General features: G+C 39.2%; 2 protein-coding genes across 2 annotated transcripts in view; one reads left to right on the forward strand and one right to left on the reverse strand.

Moving 5' to 3' along the window:
* Window positions 1-238: 238 nt before the first annotated feature.
* PIK3IP1 (phosphoinositide-3-kinase interacting protein 1) lies at window positions 239-7,500 on the forward strand. Its single transcript, XM_053702029.1, has 4 exons — window positions 239-607; window positions 5,195-5,392; window positions 6,204-6,282; window positions 6,572-7,500. Exons 1-4 carry the CDS (start codon window positions 523-525, stop codon window positions 6,774-6,776), a joined length of 567 nt encoding a protein of 188 aa, XP_053558004.1. The 5' UTR covers window positions 239-522; the 3' UTR covers window positions 6,777-7,500.
* A 5,614-nt stretch (window positions 7,501-13,114) lies between these two features.
* Window positions 13,115-21,473, reverse strand: part of LIMK2 (LIM domain kinase 2) — a 212,189-nt gene continuing 203,830 nt past the window's right edge. The window contains exon 16 of the mRNA XM_053699798.1: window positions 13,115-19,995. Coding sequence (XP_053555773.1) covers window positions 19,824-19,995 — 172 coding nt within the window. The 3' untranslated portion in view covers window positions 13,115-19,823. The remainder of the gene's footprint in view (window positions 19,996-21,473) is intronic.

Consider the following 21,473-nt stretch of genomic DNA (forward strand, 5'->3'; position numbering starts at 1 on the left):
AATATAGCTGGATTTAACTGTATCCCTTGTATTAAATGTTATCTGCTCAAACGTAACAACGATCATACTAAACAACATCAGCTTTCTCCATAATCTTAGTTTCTATTTTCTTCGTGCAGTTTCTCAGAGAGCTAAGGGGGTATTGCTAGATAGATGATCACTCCCATTTCAGCTCGCATCACAAATTCTGCATTATGTCAGACTTTAGGACCCAGCTACAAAAAATTGGGAGGAGCAAATGGTAAAAATCAAGAGAGAGAAAAACAGTCTGTGATTTCTAAACTGCACAAGACAGAATCAAGAGGCTCCAAAAACCCCACAACCAAAGAAGACAAAGCTAAAAAAGCAAAGAAAACAAAAAACAAAGGGAAAAGAAAACAAACAAAACCTGGAGGAAACACGAATACAGGGAAAATTTAAGGCTGCAAAAAAACTACATTGGATCCAAAGAAAAAATAGAAAGCAAAGCATCAACAGAGAGCTGACCCATTAGTACAGAGAAACAAATACAGGCTGACTAGAATGCTGCCTGGAGTGAAGATGCATTTACAGGCGCTGTTTGTGCTACTGATTGGCCAGTTATTGACAGAGACCCTGGGGACACCAGGTAAGAGATGTGTTGTATGTTATGTATAATTGTATCTGTGTATCCGTTTCACCTTATTAACAGACGGGCTATTATTATTATTTGTAACCCATTAGTTGCCAAATTACGTTTTGCAGCTTGTCTGTAGCTCTCATATAATGGGACTTTAGGGCACGTGACCTTGTTTTTCTCACATAAACCGACGACTGACAGATTTTGACCACGCCTTTTCTTTATCATGACATTATTGATTGGCTATCACTGTCGCTGAGCTTCACTTCCAGCTTGCTATTGGCTGCGGACTTTCAGGCGATTGAACTTCCGGCCCTTTTGCAGTAAACAAGTTGACTTTAAATGACATGTGGCCAGCCCAGGACCTTTAATGCCTTCTCTAGGGCAAGTCATGGCGTTCTCAGCATTTTGTAGTGTATGCGATTTCCAAAAATAAACACGGTGTTCATATATCAAGCTTTAAATAACTGTTTGACCCTAATGCGTAGTTTCTTTGGTACATGGTCCAAACCACCCCATGTTTTTAATGGCCCAAAAAACACCTTTATTTTAAATGTCTTTCATTAAGAATTAACTCTGTCAACGGTTGGAAATCTGAAGATTTGTATGCTTTGCCGTGTTAAAATGGTACTGGATTTGAACGCCTAGGCATGTTTATTTAGAACCCCGCATTACTTTGGATCCTATTATTGGTGTTTAAGACGCCATTTTAGCAGATGAGAAAAAACTTCCAAAATACAGCAAATACCAAGAATATGCGACCCTCATTAGCTACCTGAATTTTTGGTAGAAATCTGTGTTTTAGCAAATACGATTATATAAATAGAATAAATGCATTTACAATCATATTTGTTATATTGGACCTACATATTTACAGACATGTTGCATATGATTTCAAGACCTCATATGGTTGTTATTAATAATAATAATCAGATTTTCTTAGTTTTCTTGTTATTCTTTGTTGGAAAGCAGGAAGGTAAGTTCAGGAGTGTTTGAGTCTGCAGTACTATATGGTAACAGTTTTGTAATAATGTTCTACATTGGCAGCACTATTTCCTGTCATGTAGCACTCCAGACACGTGCACGCTACCTATCTAGATATCTCTTCAACAAAGAATAACAAGAGAGCAAAGCTAATTTGATAATAGAAGTAAATTGGAAACTTTTTTTTAACCTCTAAAAACATCTTGCACGAATACAGATAATGCAATTAAGTGTTACATAACAAAAAAGGAAACACTTTGTCCTGCAACAATAAAACTTACCTTGAGCTTTTACAAAATAGAACATTGCATCCATTTCTTTTTCATTGTATGAGTTTAGAAGATGAATTAAATGTTGTTGCATTGAAAACAGTTGCTCGTGTCCTTAAAGGGATAGGAAAGTCAAAATTAAACTTGCATGATTCAGATAGAGCATGTCATTTTAAGACACTTTTAAATTCACTTCTATTTTCAAATGTGCTTTGTTCTTTTAGTATCCCTTGTTAAAAAAATAAATACGCACATATCATACACTAGTGGGAGCTGCTGCTAATTGGTGCCTGCACACATTTGTCTCTTGTGATTGGCTAACTAGATGTTTTCAGCTTCCTGTCAACAGTGCAATGCTGTCCCTTCAGCAATTGATAACAAGAGAATAAAGAACATTTGATAATATAACATACAATTTTAAACAACTTTCCAATTTAATTGTATCTGAATCATAAAAGGACATTTTGGGGTTTACTATCCCTTTAATTAATCTGTTTTAATGGTAATATTTTTCTTGATGGGACCCACTTTTTGCATTTTGAAAGTCCGTTTTTTTTTTTAATAAGCATACTGTACTCTTTTTACTGTGTGGGGGATATGTTTGAAACTTTTCAATGGCCACCAATAGAGCAGAGAAGGTTCTGCTTATGAAATGGTGAACAATCAGTCCCCAAGGTTCAGTTGTACAAAGAGGTGACCACCTGCTGGCTTCAAAATAAACAGCCTTTTTCATTCAAAAAAATTATTTTAATATGTTTTAATACCGCTGTTTTGTATGGAGCATATCATTTTACTATCTCTTTAAAGGGCCATATTAGTAGTAAAATAAACATACTCTAATTGGTTAGAGCAGTGATGGCCGACTTCCTATCCAATGGGGGCCGCAGGTGCAGATCATCAGATAATAAAAATGATGGTACATGATGTTAGTCTGCTCTTCCTGAAGGGCTGCATGTAGCTCTTGGGCTGCTAGTTGGCCCTCCCTGCATTGGAGCATACCATTTTAAGACTAGTTATCCTGCAGTACTATATGTTTAACCACTGCAAAGGGGTTAAACGCATAGTACCAATTTGGGCCCGCAGAGCACTGCTGGTCTCAAGCAAAAACCATCTCTGGTTAATCTGATGTGTTAGTTACACAGCTGAGCAGTGCGACTGGTTTCTGCTCAGGACCAGCAAGTCTCTGCATGTCCCAAACGGTACTTTTACTATGTGTTTGACCACGTTGTGGGGCTTAAACACATAGTAGTACAGGGTCACTAGCCTTAAAATTACATGCTCTAAAGATCATGAAAAAAGATGTAATAAAAAAAAAAAAGCAAATGTACTTTCTTCTCTTGGTATCCTTTTGTTGACAAGTAGGTAAGGAGGGTCAGGGTACAGGAGCAATATATGACAGCAGTTTTATAACTGTTATACATTTGCAAGAACCAAATGAAAAACATTGGTTTTAGGGCTGCAACTAACGATTTTCATAATCGATTAATCGTCCGATTAATCGGATAAAAAAATAATCAATAATTGTTTCCTATTTTTTAAATAAAATCCACATACTGAGTGTTACAAATATAAACTTCAGACTAAAACTTTACATTAACACAACTGTTTGTCCAATTTATAAGCAGCAGAGCAGTTTTATAATTAAACAAAACCAAAAACTAAATAGTTAGACTATCACTGTTAATAACATTGTTATTTACTCTTTCAGAAACTTTGCATTGAAATGAAAAAATCTCAACATGTCCACATGCTTCTGGCTAAGGCTGGTTCTCTGTTTGCAGCATATTTCCTGCAGCAGAGAAGAGGCACTTAGATGGTGTTGAGGTGCTTGAGATGCATAAGTAGGGTTTTGCCAATTTCACCAAAGTGGGATATTTACCAATGCAAAGTGTTTTCCACCTTGGCAAGAGGCCTCTCAAAGTAACCCGTGACTTCATTCTAACATATAAAATATCTTGAATATCTATATGCAATGGTAAATAACCAGCTATAAGGTTAGAGGAAAATATCTAGTCCGCTCTAAAAACAAGATATAATATGTATCAGATTCAACCTTTATAAATATATAACAATTTATTAAAAAATATAAAAAAAAAACAATAAAAAAAACAAATCAAAAGCGCTAAGGACTATATATCAACAACAGGACAAAGCCTTACACATTTAAAAAACAAATTTAAATAACTCCCATCAGTCTAGGTGCTAGGTGAAAAGCATAGTTCCAAATCACCTGATTTAATATAAACAATCCAAATGATGACTATTATATCTGGGTTGCACATAAGCCTGGGGTAGTTGTAAACTTATACTGTCCTGAAAAAGTGAAAAGTAGACGTCTGTAGACATCCATTAGGCTAAGGACATAACCAGAAAACACAATACCATGTGCAGGAGCTCATTGGAGTGAAGCAGCTGGTGTTGTGCACAGACCAACTAATTGCAAACCAACTAATCGATTATGAAAATAGTTGTCAACGAATCTCATAATCGATTATTATCGATTATGCCGATTAGTTGTTGCAGCTCTAATTGGGTTATGTCCCTTTAACCCCCTGGTGCGATATAAATATGATCGTGTGTAGGTAGTCGTCGTACAATTTTCCTATCATTATTTAAAAAAATGCAGAGGCCTTTTTCTTTAGAAATAGGGTGGCTTCAAGATTGCTTTCTTCTATAAAGAGGTGAAAATGTGCATGTGTGGTAGTGCCACTTATGCACACAGTGACTTCTGCCTTCATTTATTAAGACAGGAATCTGTAATAACCTCTCTGAGCTTGTCACTCCTTTTTGTGTTACTTGTAGTTATTGATGTGAACATATTTGGGTCTTTACAGTCCCTGGTTCAAGGTGAACCCCCCCAAGAATGCCTCTGCTGTTCAAATGTAGGTGTTGTACAAAAGGAGCTTTTTTTTCTTTAGTTTTACCGAGTTTGGCACCTAAGTGCATACTCCTGATTCTGATCTCTACTGAGCATATGAAGCTGCTGATTGGTGCATACATACCATGCATGCAATGTTAATCTAACATGCATAAACACCATTTAGCAGAAATGCAAAATTTGTTACACTGGTATGCTGGAGCTATAGTGCACGCTGTACACTAGATGCAAAAACACATTGACAGGCAAGGAGTTAATGCTTTTCAAAAAGAATGTAAGATGTTTTAGAAAGAGGCACTTTTTTAGTTAGTGTCCCAGAAACAGCCTTCTGCAGTTTACTGACCTTTTCCTTTAATCCTTCGTCTTCATGGATTAATGGCTGTAATTGTTCTCTAAAATTGAAGTGTGACAGAGTTGGAACCTAGTAGTGTATCTAATGCGCTATCCTAATCGCTTTATTTGCAGCTCCATCTGATTATCCTACAGCAGACCTGACACCATCTATGCAGAAAGCAGAGGAGACAACAGACCTTGTTCCATTTTATAAAGAACCTGTAGCGCCTGTGCAGTCCCCGGACAACTCCCGTGTAGCACAGCCTGTTATTAGCATCAGTGAGAGGGTGCAAGTGAAACCACGGGAAAAGAAGGATCTGGGTACATTAGGTGAGCTTTTGAGAAACATGTGACAGATCACAAAGTCACATTAAAAGGATATGAAAACAGAATTTTTTATTTCATGATTCAGACAGAGCATGCGATTTAAAGCAACTTTATAATTTACTCCTAATAAAAAAATCTTCTTTCTCTTGGTATCTTTATTTGAAAAAGCAGGAATTTAAGCTTAGGAGCCAGCCCATTTTTAGTTCAGAACCTGGATAGCACTTGCTGATTGGTGTCTAAATGTAGCCACCAATCAGCAAGCGCGACCCAGGGTTCTCAACCAAAAATGGGCTGGCTCCTAAGCTTACATTCCCGCTTTATCAAAGATACTAAGAGAACAAAGAAAAAAATAATAGGAGTAAATTAGAAAGTTGCTTAAAATTGCATGGTCTATCTGAATCATGAAAGGAAAAGAATTGGGCTTCATATCCCTTTATGAACTACAGCAGGGGCACACTATCTACAGCACATCACGCACAAAACTCTACACAGTTTTTTTTTTTCTTTCATCCTTGTAAAAAAAAAAAAAAGAGGGTATTTTAAAATTATATATATTTGTTTTAAATCAGTTGGAGGCTTGTACCTATCTAATGGAAGCAAATGAAAAGGAGTACAGCAGTATCTATTAGCTTAGATTTGCTTTTTACTAGTAAAAAATACAGTAATATCTAAATTACTAAACTGATAGACAGTTTGTCTACAATGCCCCTTTAATTCACTAAAGCGACAAGGTACAGTCAAATGCAATTGAGAAATCTGCAATATATTCCATTATCACATAGAATATAACAAGAAGTTTTATTTTTACATTTAGGCTATGTTGTGGGCATCCTCATGGTGGTGATAATCATTGCAATTGGAAGTGGCATCATGGTTGGATATATATATAAAAGGTAAGAAAAAAGTAGCATTATTCTCCCATTATTTAATGTTCTTCAGTATTAAAGCCCATTATTGAAATAGTTGGGTGAGGCTGTTTGAAACATTTCTTTCCCGATATTGTTTACAAACCTAATATCTGAGCCTGTAATTAGAGCTGTGACCATTAATTTGCATAAAGAATTACATTATACTTTATCAGAGTTCCACCCTTCTCACAAACAAAACTTGCCACTGCACTCCTGTTATTTTCATTTCCTGCATCTATCACCCTCTCAATCTTCTTCCGTTTTGTTTTCCTAGGGGCAGAGACCTTAAACAGAGGCATGAGCAGGAACTGAAAGAGCAACGACTCCACAGAATCAATCTGCCACTCTCTGCCTTTATGAACCCTACATGTGACATTGTAGATGAGAACAGCATTGAGGTGCCAATCAATCATACACCAAATACAGCTCAGGAGGGGAATGCTCCTCTGATGGGCTGTGCCGGCACCCCTGGGGCATGAGGGACACACGCACATAAACTTGGAACTAAATGTGCACTGCCTTCAGGTGCTGACTTTTGATGGGGTTCTTCCAACTGCCACGCCACAGTATGGCATCATCAAGCTGAAGACCGGAAACCAGAGTTTATTCACTGAAGATTTTGTTAGTTTGTTAATTAGGTTTGCATTTGTTTGTGGCTGGGAAAGAGGTGAAATTAAGAACTTTCAATAAGCCATGGACTAGGAGTAATCAGAGGTGGGAGGATTAAATCTTCCATTAATTACTATGCTTGTATTGCAAGGACCGGTTTGCTCCCCCAAGACTGCCTCTCCCCTTCTGAATATTTTTAAAATTGTGGTCAGGGGAATCTTAATGTAGAGGAAATGGTGGAAGACTGCAAGTACTTTTATTCTTTAAAATGTAATAGCAAAAATGATCAATTCTTGTATCGGGGCTGTGCCCTGTTAAACACATATGCACATACTGTGGCAGCTCCTTCCTGCATTCATGTCACGTAGCCATTCCAAGGACGAAGAACCTTGCAGCACAAACCAATCTTCCTGTGGACTTGGTGTCTGATCCTGTATGTTTTGTTCACAATTACAAAACTCAGTCCCACCCACCTTCCTTTTGCTGCTAGGTGTAAACTGGACATATCTGAATGTACACGTTACTGAAAAAAAGGTTGTTGTTTTTTATTATGAGTGTTTCTTCTATAAATAAATAAAAAAATATGTATATACAGTTTCTCTCAACCAAAAAGTATGCCCCAGAGACAATGTGGATGTCAGAAGAATGTTACTGTTATTTCCTGCAGTAACGTAGAGTCAAGATGGTTATTCTGGAACACGTTCATGAGGTGTCCACACCTCAGGTGCACCTTTATGCTCTGATTACTATAGGTTCTAAATAGTACTTTAAAATAAATCAGACACATTTTACAAAATTATTTAATATATTTTACTAAAAAACTGTAACATTGAAGCCATTATACAATTTAAAAAAAGATCACAAACCAATATCACTGCAGAAAAAAACTCAAGTTAAAACATAAGTAATAATAAAGCAGCATGCTCACCAAAATAATGTACAATTTTGCAAATGTTCATATGGCATGTGCAAAGAAAATTCTTAAAAAATATATACAATCTTTTAAGAAGTAAATTTCCAGTTTTCAATTAAAAAACAGATATATATATATATATATATATATATATATATATATATATATTTATATTTTCCCAAAATGTCTCCCCTGGAGAAAATTTAAGACAAAGTGGCAACAATCCTACAAATTCACAATATATAAGGTTTTTCATGGATAAGAGAAAATGGTCTCCAACTGATCCAGTAAAAGTGGTCTGTTTTATGAAAGATGGAAAAACGTCTCTATAAAGACATCTATCCAATTATTATATTATAATATTAGAACACTCCTTATACTAAGATCCCACACCTGTGTTTTCTCTTAATCAGTGTGCAAGCTGCCCAGGCTCTGTAAACCAAATTGCAGCACTACCACTTTTATAAATGCTACGCCTTTATTTTTATTTTATTTAATCATATTATGCAATTTGGTTTATTCATAATCTTAAAACATGTTCCCATAAACCATCAAAAAGACCTCCCTGCATTTTAGTAAACGGGCTGAACAAACCACCAGGGATTGAAAAGACATCTATAAAGTATCCAGTTTTAGTGAATTTAGGCCAGTGACTCTATAGTTATTCATCCCAGTAAATGGAACTAGCAAGACTACAGCAGTTATTCAAGTTTTATATTTATAATGTTTTTAAAAACTATTGTGGAGGTCTGTGTGCTTTTAAAAATGCCAACACATTAAAACCAGATATTACCTAGGCTTTTGTAACTCAGTAAATGGCACAAAGTATATACTGCACCTCATTTAAACACATTGCTGTGCATCTGTGGTGAAGGTATCATTAGGTGTCACCCTCAGTTTAAAGCTTGTGAGTAATCTATGTTGCAAGATGCATTGAAGAAACCAGGAGACCTGCTCACAGATTTATAAAAGAAAAAACAAACTGTAATCATGTGTGTAAACTGAAATGCATACTGGGTAACGGACAGTGCTACCTTGAAAACAATGAGATTCATAACTGGAATTACAGTGTACATACATAGAAACACGATCTTTACAGCTATGTAAACATGGAAAACAACCTTGGGTAAATTAGTATCCTGCAAAGTTTGAAATGCATTATATATGTAAAGAGATATGTTTGAAAAGCTCTGCATTAAAAGGGACAGTCTACTTTATTTATTGTTTAAAAAGATCGATAATCCCTTTATAATCCATTTCCCAGTTTTGCTTAACCAACACGATTATATTAATATACTTTTTACCTCAGTCATTACCTTGTATCTAAGCCTCTGCAGACTGCCCCTTATTTTAGTTCTTTGGGAGACAGGCATTTTAGCTAATTAGTGCTGCTTCATAAATAACTCCATGGGAGTGAGCACAATGTTATCTATATGGCACACATGAAATAACATCTTCTAGCTGTGAAAAAGTGTCAAAATGCACTGAGATAAGAGGCAACCTTCAAGGTCTTAGAAACTGGCATATGACCCTACCTAGGTTTATCTTTTAACAAATAATACCAAGAGAACAAAGAAAATTTGATGATAAAAGTAAATAGGAAGGTTGTTTAAAATTGCATGCCCTATCTGAAACATGAAAGTTTACTTTTGACTAGACTGCCCCTTTAATGAAGTCATTTCTTTGGTTTAATAAAAAAAATATATACACAGAGACAAAGAAGGTTTGTGGTGTGGGAAACCCTGTATGTATAAATGACATTTAGTAGATTTGAAAACCTCTATTACAGAGAACGAGACCAAGAAATGTAAATTTAAAAGGGACACTATACTATAAAATGTGTCTCCCCTTAATGTGTTCCAAATGACTTGTTACACCTACTGCCGAATATTAAATGCATGGGAATTTGTTCCTTAGTGCTTATTTTTACATTTGAAATTGCTGATATTGCTCATTAAAACAGTCACCTGTTGTCTCCAGGATATGCCCATAAAAATGGACTGAGCCTGTAGGTAAAGCAGATTTGTTAAAGGGATACAAAACCTTTTTTGTTTGTTTTTCCTATCATGATTCAGATAGATCATACAATTTTAAACAACTTTCCAAAGTACGGCAATAGCTAATTTGTTTCATACTCTTGGTATCCTTTGTTGAAGGAGCAGTAATGCAAAACTGGGAGCTAGCTGAAAGCCAATGACAAGGGGTATGTATATATGTGCAGCCACCAATCAGCAGCTTCTGAGCCTACCTATGTATACTTTTCAACAAAGGATACAAAGAGAATGAAACAAAATAGATCATGCTATCTGAATTATGAAATAAAATTGGGTTTCATGTTCCTTTAATGTTATCTATATCTAACCATAGTTTGGTTGCAACCAGCCATAATTAGCATTTCAATACTCGTCTGTCCCCTGCTCCTTTCCCCCCCTGTTTACATAGCCTTTCTACATATTTATTTGTCATTAATATTTTCAGTGATGTGTGTAAAGGCAAAAGCAGCAGTTTAACCCCTTAATGACCACAATGTACCCTGTATGTCACTGGTCGTTAAGGGTTTTTTCAGGACATAATAGCACGAGTCTAGCAAGAACACGCTATTAATGCCCTCCCTCCCTCCAGCAGGCTTTGTGGAATAGAGCAGTCTCAACGCTGGTGGCAAGATTGCGCTATAAAACAATTAAGTCCCAAAAAAAGGCCAGTGACATACAGGGTACGTTGCTGGTCCTTAAGGGGTTAAAATAACAGAATAAAGGGTAAAGGAACAGTTTGCAAACAAAGACACTCCAGCAGGTTAAAATGAACCATTGGGGAGACTATTTTATAGTACAATGTCCCTTTACAAGTAGGGAAGGCTTTGTACACATAAAGAATGGTGATGTTAAAAGGGACAGTACACACCATGATATTTTTATATAAATTGTTTTGTTATGTGTAATGAAACAATAATATTTTCCTTATTTATTTTTCCCCATTTTTATTTAACCCCTTAATGACCACAGCACTTTTCCATTTTCTGTCCGTTTGGGACCAAGGCTATTTTTACATTTTTGTGGTGTTTGTGTTTAGCTGTAATTTTCCTCTTACTCATTTACTGTACCCACACATATTATATACCGTTTTTCTCGCCATTAAATGGACTTTCAAAATATACCATTATTTTCATCATATCTTATAATTTACTATAAAAAATATTATAAAATATGAGGAAAAAATGGAAAAAAACACACTTTTTCTAACTTTGACCCCCAAAATCTGTTACACATCTACAACCACCAAAAAACACCCATGCTAAATAGTTTCTAAATTTTGTCCTGAGTTTAGAAATACCCAATGTTTACATGTTCTTTACTTTTTTTGCAAGTTATAGGGCTATAAGTACAAGTAGCACTTTGCCATTTCCAAACCACTTTTTTTCAAAATTAGCGCTAGTTACATTGGGACACTAATATCTTTCAGGAATCTCTGAATATCCATTGACATGTATATATTTTTTTTTAGAAGACATCCCAAAGTATTGATCTAGGCCCATTTTGGTATATTTCATGGCACCATTTCACCGCCGAATGCGATCAAATAAAAAAATTATTTTACTTTTTCACAAATTTTTTCACAAACTTTAGGTTTCTCACTGAAATTATTTACAAACAACTCATGAAATTATGGAATAAATGGTTGTAAATGCTTCTCTGGGATCCCCTTTGTTCATAAATAGCAGACATATATGGCTTTGGCTTTGCTTTTTGGTAATTAGAAGGCTGCTAAATGCCACTACGCACCAACCGTGTATTATGCCCAGCAGTGAATGGGTTAATTAGGGAGCATGTAGGGAGCTTCTAGGGTTAATTTTAGCTCTAGTGTAGTGTAGTAGACAACCCCAAGTATTGATCTAGGCCCATTTTGGTATATTTCATGCCACCATTTCACCGCCAAAAGCAATCAAATAAAAAAAAATTGTTCACTTTTTCAAACTTTAGGTTTTTCACTAAAATTATTTACAAACAGCTTGTGCAATTATGGCACAAATGGTTTTAAATGCTTCTCTGGGATCCCCTTTGTTCATAAATAGCAGACATATATGGCTTTGGCGTTGCTTTTTGGTAATTATAAGGCCGCTAAATGCTGCTGCGCATCACATGTGTATTATGGCCAGCAGTGAAGGGGTTAATTAGGTAGTTTGTAGGGAGCTTGCAGGGTTAATTTTAGCTTTAGTGTAGAGATCAGACTCCCACCTGACACATCCCACCCCCTGATCCCTCCCAAACAGCACTCTTCCCTCCCCCACCCCACAATTGTCCCCGCCATCTTAAGTACTGGCAGAAAGTCTGCCAGTACTAAAATAAAAGGTATAAAAAAAAAAATAATAATTTTTTTTAAGCATATTTACATATGCTGCTATGTAAGGTCCCCCCTTAGCCCCCAACCTCCCTGATCCCCCCAAAATAGCTCCCTAACCCTCCCCCTCTGCCTTATTGGGGCCATCTTGGGTACTGGCAGCTGTCTGCCAGTACCCAGTTTGCAAATAAAAATGTTTTTTTTAATGTTTTACTATTTGTTTCTGTAGTGTAGCTTCCCCCCCACAGTCCAATACCCCACCAGCCAAACCGATCACCAAAATAAACATATTAACCCCTTTGATCCCCACTTCTAACAAAAACATTTTCTGTAGGTAGTGGTTCCCACCCGCTCCCTCCCCGTGCACGCGCCCGCCCGGCCTCCCCGTGCACGCGCGCGCGTCCGTGCGCGTCCCCCCGGTCGTCCCCGCCCCCGATCCCGCCCCCCTCCGCATCACAAAGGCCATCGATGGCCGCCACCCACCTCCCATACCGGCTCCCACCCACCAACGAACGTAGCCGTTAATGTCCGGTGCAGAGAGGGCCACAGAGTGGCTCTCTCTGCACCGGATGGCTACAAATGGTTATTGCAGGATGCCTCGATATCGAGGCATCACTGCAATAACCGGAAAGCAGCTGGAAGCGAGCAGGATCGCTTCCAACTGCTTTCCAAACCGAGGACGTGCAGGGTACGTTCTCAGGCATTAACTGCCTTTTTTTTGAGGACGTACCCTGCACGTCCTCGGTCATTAAGGGGTTAATATGGCTCTGAAAAGAGAGCAATTTTTAACTCTCAGACCTTGAAATGTACCCTGCTGACTTCTTAAAGCTATAACCCTGCTACATATTTTTCCCTAACTTAAGAACTGCAAAACAATTCACTAAGGTTATGGAATTGGGAAGCTTTGTTGTCGGTGGACTAAAGGCCAGATTGGCTTCTCCAAATAAGGCAAATGGTGGGTGGAGTTAATTTTTTTTTTTTTTACTTCAAATATTTTTCAAAAGCCAATTTTTTTTTAAAAAAACATTTAGACTTGGCTGATGTGTTATTCTATAGCAACACAACAAAAAATGTATTTTAATTACAAAGTGTTTACTGTCCCTTTAACAAAGCTCTGTACCATGCAGAAACCTATGTTATATATAGGAAAAATCTGCAAGGTTTGAAAAACTTCAACATTTATGGAACGCCCAGTAGAGAGAAAAAGGTTGTTCTAGCCAAAGAAGAAATTTGCAGTGTCTAAAGTGAAAAGCTCTGTAAAGGAAAGCTCCTTATAGACAAAGCATAGACTTACAAGGTTAGGAAAGCTCTGTATAGAGAGAGAGATAACCTGGAAAGCTCTAAAAAGCGGACAAAACAAAATTTATGCTTACCTGATAAATTTCTCTCTTGAGGTGTATCCAGTCCACGGGTTCATCCATTACTTGTGGGATATTCTCCTTCCCAAAAGGAAGTTGCAAGAGGACACCCACAGCAGAGCTGTCTATATAGCTCCTCCCCTAACTGCCACCCCTAGTCATTCGACCGAAGACAAGCAAGAGAAAGGAGAAACTATAGGGTGCAGTGGTGACTGTAGTTTAAAAATAAAAAACACCTGCCTTAAAGTGACAGGGCGGGCCGTGGACTGGATACACCACAAGAGAAAGAAATTTATCAGGTAAGCATAAATTTTGTTTTCTCTTGTAAGGTGTATCCAGTCCACGGGTTCATCCATTACTTGTGGGATACCAATACCAAAGCTTTAGGACACGGATGAAGGGAGGGACAAGGCAGGAACTTAAACGGAAGGCACCACTGCCTGCAAGACCTTTCTCCAAAAAATAGCCTCCGAGGAAGCAAAAGTATCAAATTTGTAGAATTAAGAAAAAGTATGAAGCGAAGACCAAGTCGCCACCTTACAAATCTGTTCAACAGAGGCCTCATTTTTAAAAGCCCATGTGGAAGCTACCGCTCTAGTGGAATGAGCTGTAATTCTTTCAGGAGGCCGCTGGCCAGCAGTCTCATAAGCTAAACGGATTATGCTTCTCAGCCAAAAAGAAAGAGAAGATGCCGAAGCCTTTTGGCCTCTCCTCTGTCCAGAGTAGATGACAAACAATGCAGATGTTTGACGAAAATCCTTAGTAGCTTGTAAATAAAACTTTAAAAGCACGAACCACGTCAAGATTGTGTAATAGACGTTCTTTTTCTGAAGAAGGATTAGGACACAGTGACGGAACAACAATCTCCTGATTGATATTCTTATTAGATACCACCTTAGGAAGAAACCCAGGTTTGGTACACAAAACTACCTTATCTGCATGGAAGATCAGATAAGGGGAATCACACTGTAAGGCAGATAACTCTGAAACTCTTCGAGCCGAAGAGATAGCTACCAAAAACAGAACTTTCCAAGATAAAAGCTTGATATCTATGGAATGCAGAGGTTCAAACGGAACCCCTTGAAGAACTTTAAGAACTAAATTTAAACTCCATGGCGGAGCAACAGGTTTAAACACAGGCTTGATTCTAACTAAAGCCTGACAAAACGCCTGAACGTCTGGAACATCTGCCAGACGCTTGTGCAGAAGAATAGACAGAACAGAAATCTGTCCCTTTAAGGAACTAGCTGACAATCCCTTCTCCAATCCTTCTTGGAGAAAGAATATCATCCTAGGAATCCTGACCTTACTCCAAGAGTAACCCTTGGATTCACACCAATGAAGATATTTACACCATATCTTATGATAGATTTTCCTGGTGACAAATCAAGGTATCAATGACCGACTCGGAGAAACCACGTTTTGATAAAATCAAGCGTTCAATCTTCAAGCAGTCAGCCGCAGAGAAATTAGATTTGGATGTTTGAATGGACCTTGGAGTAGAAGATCCTGCCGCATCGGCAGAGTCCATGGTGGAAAGGATGACATGTCCACCAGATCTGCATACCAAGTCCTGCGTGGCCACGCAGGTGCTATCAAAATCACTGAAGCTCTCTCCTGCTTGAACTTGGCAATCAGACGAGGGAGGAGAGGAAATGGTGGGAACACATAAGCCAGGCTGAAGGACCAGGGCACTGCTAGAGCATCTACAGGACACTGCTAGAGCATCTATCAGCGCTGCCTGGGGATCCCTTGACCTGGACCCGTAACAAGGAAGCTTGGCGTTCTGACGAGACGCCATCAGATCCAGTTCTGGTTTGCCCCATAGTTGAATCAGTTGGGCAAATACCTCCGGATGGAGCTCCCACTCCCCCGGATGAAAAGTCTGCCGACTTAGAAAATCCGCCTCCCAGTTCTCTACTCCTGGGATATGGATAGCTGAGAGATGGCAAGAGTGAACCTCTGCCCATAGAATTATTTTTGAAACCTCCAACATTGCCAGGGGGCTTCTTGTTCCCCCTGATGGTTGATATAGGCTACAGTCGTGATATTGTCCGACTGAAATCTGATGAACCTGACCGCAGCTAGTTGAGGCCAAGCCTGAAGAGCATTGAATATCGCTCTCAGTTCCAGAATGTTTATCGGAAGGAGGGCTTCCTCCTGAGTCCACAAACCCTGAGCCTTCAGGGAGTTCCAGACTGCGCCCCAGCCCAGAAGGCTGGCATCTGTCGTCACTATAGTCCACTCTGGCCTGCGGAAACTCATTCCCCTGGACAGATGGACCCGAGATAACCACCAGAGAAGAGAATCCCTGGTCTCTTGATCCAGATTTAGCAGAGGGGACAAATATGTGTAGTCCCCATTCCACTGATTGAGCATGCAAAGTTGCAGTGGTCTGAGATGTAGGCGGGCAAACAGAACTATGTCCATTGCCGCTACCATTAGGCCGATTACATCCATACACTGAGCCACTGACGGCCGAGAAGTGGAATGAAGAGCACGGCAGGAAGTTAGAAGCTTTGATAACCTGACCTCTGTCAGAAAAATTTTCATTTCTACTGAATCTATCAGTGTTCCTAGGAAGGAAACTCTTGAGAGAGGGGAGAGAGAACTCTTTTCTTCGTTCACCTTCCACCCGTGAGACCTCAGAAAGGCCCGAACAATGTCTGTATGGGACTTGGCGATTTGAAAAGTCGACGCCTGTATCAGAATGTCGTCTAGGTAAGGAGCCACCGCTATGCCCCGTGGCCTTACAACCACCAGTAGGGAACCTAGAACCTTTGTAAAGATTCTTGGTGCCGTGGCTAACCCAAAGGGAAGAGCCACAAACTGGTAATGCCTGTCTAAGAAGGCGAACCTGAGGAACTGATGATGATCTCTGTGAATCGGAATGTGGAGATAAGCATCCTTTAAGTCCACGGTAGTCATATATTGACCCTCCTGGATTATAGGGAGGATGGTTCGGATAGTCTCCATCTTGAAGGATGGGACCCCGAGAAATTTGTTTAGTATCTTGAGATCAAGATTGGTCTGAAAGTTCCCTCTTTTTTGGGAACTATAAACAGATTTGAATAGAAGCCCTGCCCCTGTTCCTGCCTTGGAACTGGGTGGATCACTCCCATAACCAGTAGGTCTTGAACACAACGTAAGAATGCCTCTCTCTTTATCTGGTTTACAGATAATTGTGAGAGATGAAATCTCCCCTTTGGAGATAAAGCTTTGAAGTCCAGAAGATATCCCTGGGAAACAATCTCTAATGCCCAGGGATCCTGGACGTCTCTTGCCCAAGCCTGGGCGAAGAGAGAAAGTCTGCCCCCTACTAGATCCGGTCCCGGATCGGGGGCTACTCCTTCATGCTGTCTTAGAGGCGGTAGCAGGTTTTTTGGCCTGCTTCCCCTTGTTCCAAGCCTGGTTCGGTCTCCAGATTGGTTTGGACTGGGCGAAATTTCCCTCTTGTTTTGCATTAGATGAAGCTGAAGCTGCGCCACTCTTGAAGTTTCGAAATGAACGAAAATTATTCTGTTTGGTCCTTAATTTATTGGACCTATCCTGAGGAAGGGCGTGACCTTTACCTCCAGTAATATAAAAAATGATCTCCTTCAGGCCCGGCCTGAATAGGGTCTGTCCTTTGAAGGGGATGTTAAGAAGCTTAGACTTTGAAGTAACGTCTGCTGACCAGGACTTAAGCCATAACGCCCTTCGCGCCAGAATGGCAAAACCTGAATTCTTAGCCGTTAGTTTGGTTAGATGAAAAACGGCGTCAGAAATAAAGGAATTAGCTAACTTGAGAGCTTTAATCCTGTCTAAAATATCATCTAATGCAGCAATAACTGGGGCAATGCATGCAAGAGGCTGGAGAATAAAACCTTGATGGATAACATTTTTCTTAAGGAGACCCTCCAATTTTTTATCCATAGGATCTAAGAAAGCACAACTGTCCTCGACGGGGATAGTTGTACGCTTAGCTAGGGTAGAAACAGCACCCTCCACCTTAGGGACTGTCTGCCATGAGTCCCGTATAGCGACATCTATGGGAAACATCTTTTTAAAAGCAGAAGGGGGAGAGAACGGAACACCTGGTCTATCCCATTGGTTAGTAATAATTTCCGAAAACCTCTTAGGGACTGGAAAAACATCAGTGTAAACAGGCACTGCAAAGTATTTGTCCATTTTACACAATTTCTCTGGAACTACAAAGGGGTCACAGTCATCCAGAGTCGCTAAAACCTCCCTGAGCAATAAGTGGAGGTGTTCAAGCTTAAATTTAAAGGCTGTTATTTCAGAATCGGACTGAAGTAACGTCTTCCCTGAATCTGAAATCTCACCCTCAGATAGCAACTCCCTTGCCACGGCTTCGGAGCATTGTGAGGGTATATCGGACATAGCTACTAAAGCGTCAGAAAGCTCTGTATTTGTTCTAGCCCCAGAGCTGTCTCGCTTTCCTTGTAACCCTGGCAGTTTGGACAATATGTCTTGTAAGGTAAACGCATTGGACGCGCTAGATGTACTTGGCGTCACTTGAGCGGGAGTTATAGGTTCTGACACGTGGGGAGAGCTAGATGGCATAACCTCCCTTTTGTAAGTCTGAGAAACCTCTGGTGATAAATCTTTAAATGCCATAATATGGTCTTTATAATTTATAGAAATTTCAGTACATTTGGTACACATTCTAAGAGGGGGTTCCACAATGGCTTCTAAACATATTGAACAAGGAGTTTCCTCTATGTCAGACATGTTTAACAGACTAGTAATGAGACCAGCAAGCTTGGAAAACACTTTAATAAATGTGAAACAGCAATTAAACAAAAACTGTACTGTGCCTTTAAGAGAAAAAAACTATCACATAAACTGCAAAACAGTGTTAAAAAGTAGTAAACTCTTTGAAATTTTTACAGTGTGTATAAGGGACTAAAGTAGCATTGCACCCACTTGCAAATGGATGATTAACCCTTTAGGCCCCAAACCAGATTTAAAAAACGTTAAAAAAACGTTAATAAACAGTTAAACAACTTGCCACAGCTCTGCTGTGGCTCCTACCTGCCCTCAAATACGATTTAGGGAAGAAATAAGCCCTCTATAGTGGTCCTCAGATGCCAGAGGACTCCTTTAGGGAAGCTGGATGTCTCAATCTGAATATGAACTGCGCATCTAGAGCGTGAAAATAGGCCCCTTCCACCATGCACTCGATGTCAGAGGGCCTTAAGAAAATACTCCTAGGAGTATCTGACTAGCAATGTGGAAACTAGGCCCCAAAAAAACGATTTATCACCCTCAGAGAAAAAACGTTCTTTCTATATAACATGTAAACGTTTTGTCACTAAGAAATATGAGTATTAACATGAATATTACCCTTTTTTGTAAGTATGATCCCAGTCGTTGTTAAATCACTGCATCAGGCTTACCTCAATTATACAAGGCTCTGTCAGCATTTTCTAGATCTTATAATCTCACTAGAAATAAATATACTGAACATACCTCAAAGCAGGTAATCTGCAGACCGTTCCCCCAACTGAAGTCTTTCCCATACTCTTCAGTTATGCGTGAGAACAGCAATGGACCTTAGTTACAAACCGCTAAGATCATCAACCTCCAGACAGATTCTTCTTCTAATTTCTGCCTGGGAGTAAAACAGTACGACGCCGGTACCGTTTAAAAATAACAAACTCTTGATTGAAGGTAAAAACTACACTAAGTCACCACATATCTCTTATACTTCCTATCTTGTCGAAAGTTGCAAGAGAATGACTGGGTGTGGCAGTTAGGGGAGGAGCTATATAGACAGCTCTGCTGTGGGTGTCCTCTTGCAACTTCCTGTTGGGAAGGAGAATATCCCACAAGTAATGGATGAACCCGTGGACTGGATACACCTTACAAGAGAAATAAAGAAGACATCTGCAGAGTCACAAGGATCTGTATAGGAGTTTGAGATCTCTGTACAGAGCTAAAAAAAAAAAACTACAATTACAATGAGACCTGCTAGGTCTGGAATGTTATACGCATGAAAATGAGATCATCGAGGCTATGAAAGTGCTGTGTATACAAACAAGGACAAACTAGAGATTTTTGAAAGTGACACACCCCGTAACTCATCACATTTTGAAATTTGCAGGAACTTGCTATTAATTAAACGTAACATTTTTAGTGAAGAAATGTCCCCAATGATCCCATAATATAAAGGACATATCTCCTTTCCTTTTGAGAATGGAGGAACTGTAGCTACATTTTGCTTTCCCAAAATGATGAAATTCAGAGATGACTTGTAGAAAGAGAAGCTGGCGAATCCAGCCCCGTCTGGCGTTTCTGAGATATGCCTAGGGGTCATTGGTTGGTCTCTCCTCTTGGGAGGATTGTTCTCGAGTTAAGCCATACTGGAGCCTCAGTCTCTGCTCCATATACTCCAGCTCTGAGGGCAGAGGGATCCCCAGATCTCCCAGGAACAAAGATAAAGCAGTTAGTGCATCTTGTAGGTATGTGAAATCTGGCCTGTGGAGAGAGACAGAAAGAAAATTTAGATAGGTGCAAGAAGGCAAAACGTAATAAAAACACAGTTGTAGATCAACCACTATAAAAACTTGTATAAATGATCACTAAACAGGTCTCATGTATTGCTTCATTTCTATCCATGTGCAACTCCCAGAGTTTGGAAAAAAACAAAATTTATGCTTACCTGAAAAATGTATTTCTTTCTGGATATGGTGAGTCCACGGCTTGAGTAATTACTGTTGGGAATATCACTCCTGGCCAGCAGGAGGATTCATAGAGCACCACAGTTAAACTGATAAGTATCACTCTCTTACCCACAACCCCCATTCATTCGACCAAAGGGAAATGGAGAAAAAGGAGTAAACACAAGGTGTAGAGGTGCCTGAGGTTATAGTGAAAAGAATAACGGTCTTAAAATAAAGGGTGGGGCCGTGGGGACTCACCATATCCTGAAAGAAAGAAATTTATCAGGTAAGCATAACTTTTGTTTTTCTTTCCTAAGATATGATGAGTCCACAGCTTTAGTAATTATTGTTGGGAACCAATACCTAAGCTAGAGGACACGGATAAATAGGGAGGGACAAGACAGGCAGTCCTAAACAGAAGGCACCACCACTTGAAGAACCTTGCTCCCAAAAGAAGCCTCAGCCAAGGCAAAAGTATCAAATTTGTAAAATTTTGAAAAAAGTATGTAAAGACCAAGTTGCAGCCTTGCAAATTTGTTCCACAGAAGTTTCATTTTTGAAAGCCCAAGAAGATGAAATAGCTCTTGTGGAATGAGCCGTAATTCTCTCAGGAGGTTGCTGTTTAGCAGTCTTATAAGCCAAACGAATTATACTTCGTAATTAAAAGAAAGAGTAGTAGCAGTAGCTATCTGACCTTTACATTTCCCAGAGAAACAGACAAAGATGGCAGAGGACTGGCAAACATCCTTAGTTGCCTGTAAGTAGAACTTAAGAGCATGCACAACATCCAAATAGTGTAACAAACGTTCTTTGGAAGAAGAAGGATTAGGACAGAGAGAGGGAACAAAAATTTCCTGATTAATATTTCTACTAGAAACAACCTTAGGAAGGAGACCTAACTTAGTACAAAGAACCGCCTTATCGGCATGAAAAATAAGATAAGGGGAATCGCACTGCAGAGCTGAGAGTTCCGAGACTCTTCGAGCAGAAGAGATAGCAACAAGTAACAAAACCTTCCAACTTAATGTCTATGGAATGCAACGGCTCAAACGGAGCCATCTGTAAAACTTTAAAAACAAGGTTAAGGCTCCAAGGAGGAGCAACAATCTTAAAGACAGGCCTGATTTTGACCAAGGCCTGACAAAAAGATTGCACATCTGGCACATCCGCCAAACGTTTATGTAGAAAAACTGATAAAGCAGAAATCTGACCCTTCAGGGTACGGACTGACAATCCCTTCTCCAGGCCTTCCTGAAGAAAAGATACATATCTAGGAATTCTAATTATACTCCA

Source organism: Bombina bombina, chromosome 2, assembly GCF_027579735.1.
Source record: "Bombina bombina isolate aBomBom1 chromosome 2, aBomBom1.pri, whole genome shotgun sequence".
Classification (NCBI taxonomy): domain Eukaryota; kingdom Metazoa; phylum Chordata; class Amphibia; order Anura; family Bombinatoridae; genus Bombina; species Bombina bombina.

Bases quoted from the DNA above. Each gene is read 5' to 3' on its own strand.
- PIK3IP1 (XM_053702029.1), top strand. From the start codon at position 523: ATGCTGCCTGGAGTGAAGATGCATTTACAGGCGCTGTTTGTGCTACTG. The intron at 608-5,194 runs GTAAGAGATGTG...CTTTATTTGCAG, and splicing joins AGAGACCCTGGGGACACCAG to CTCCATCTGATTATCCTACA. The intron at 5,393-6,203 runs GTGAGCTTTTGA...TTTTACATTTAG, and splicing joins GAAGGATCTGGGTACATTAG to GCTATGTTGTGGGCATCCTC.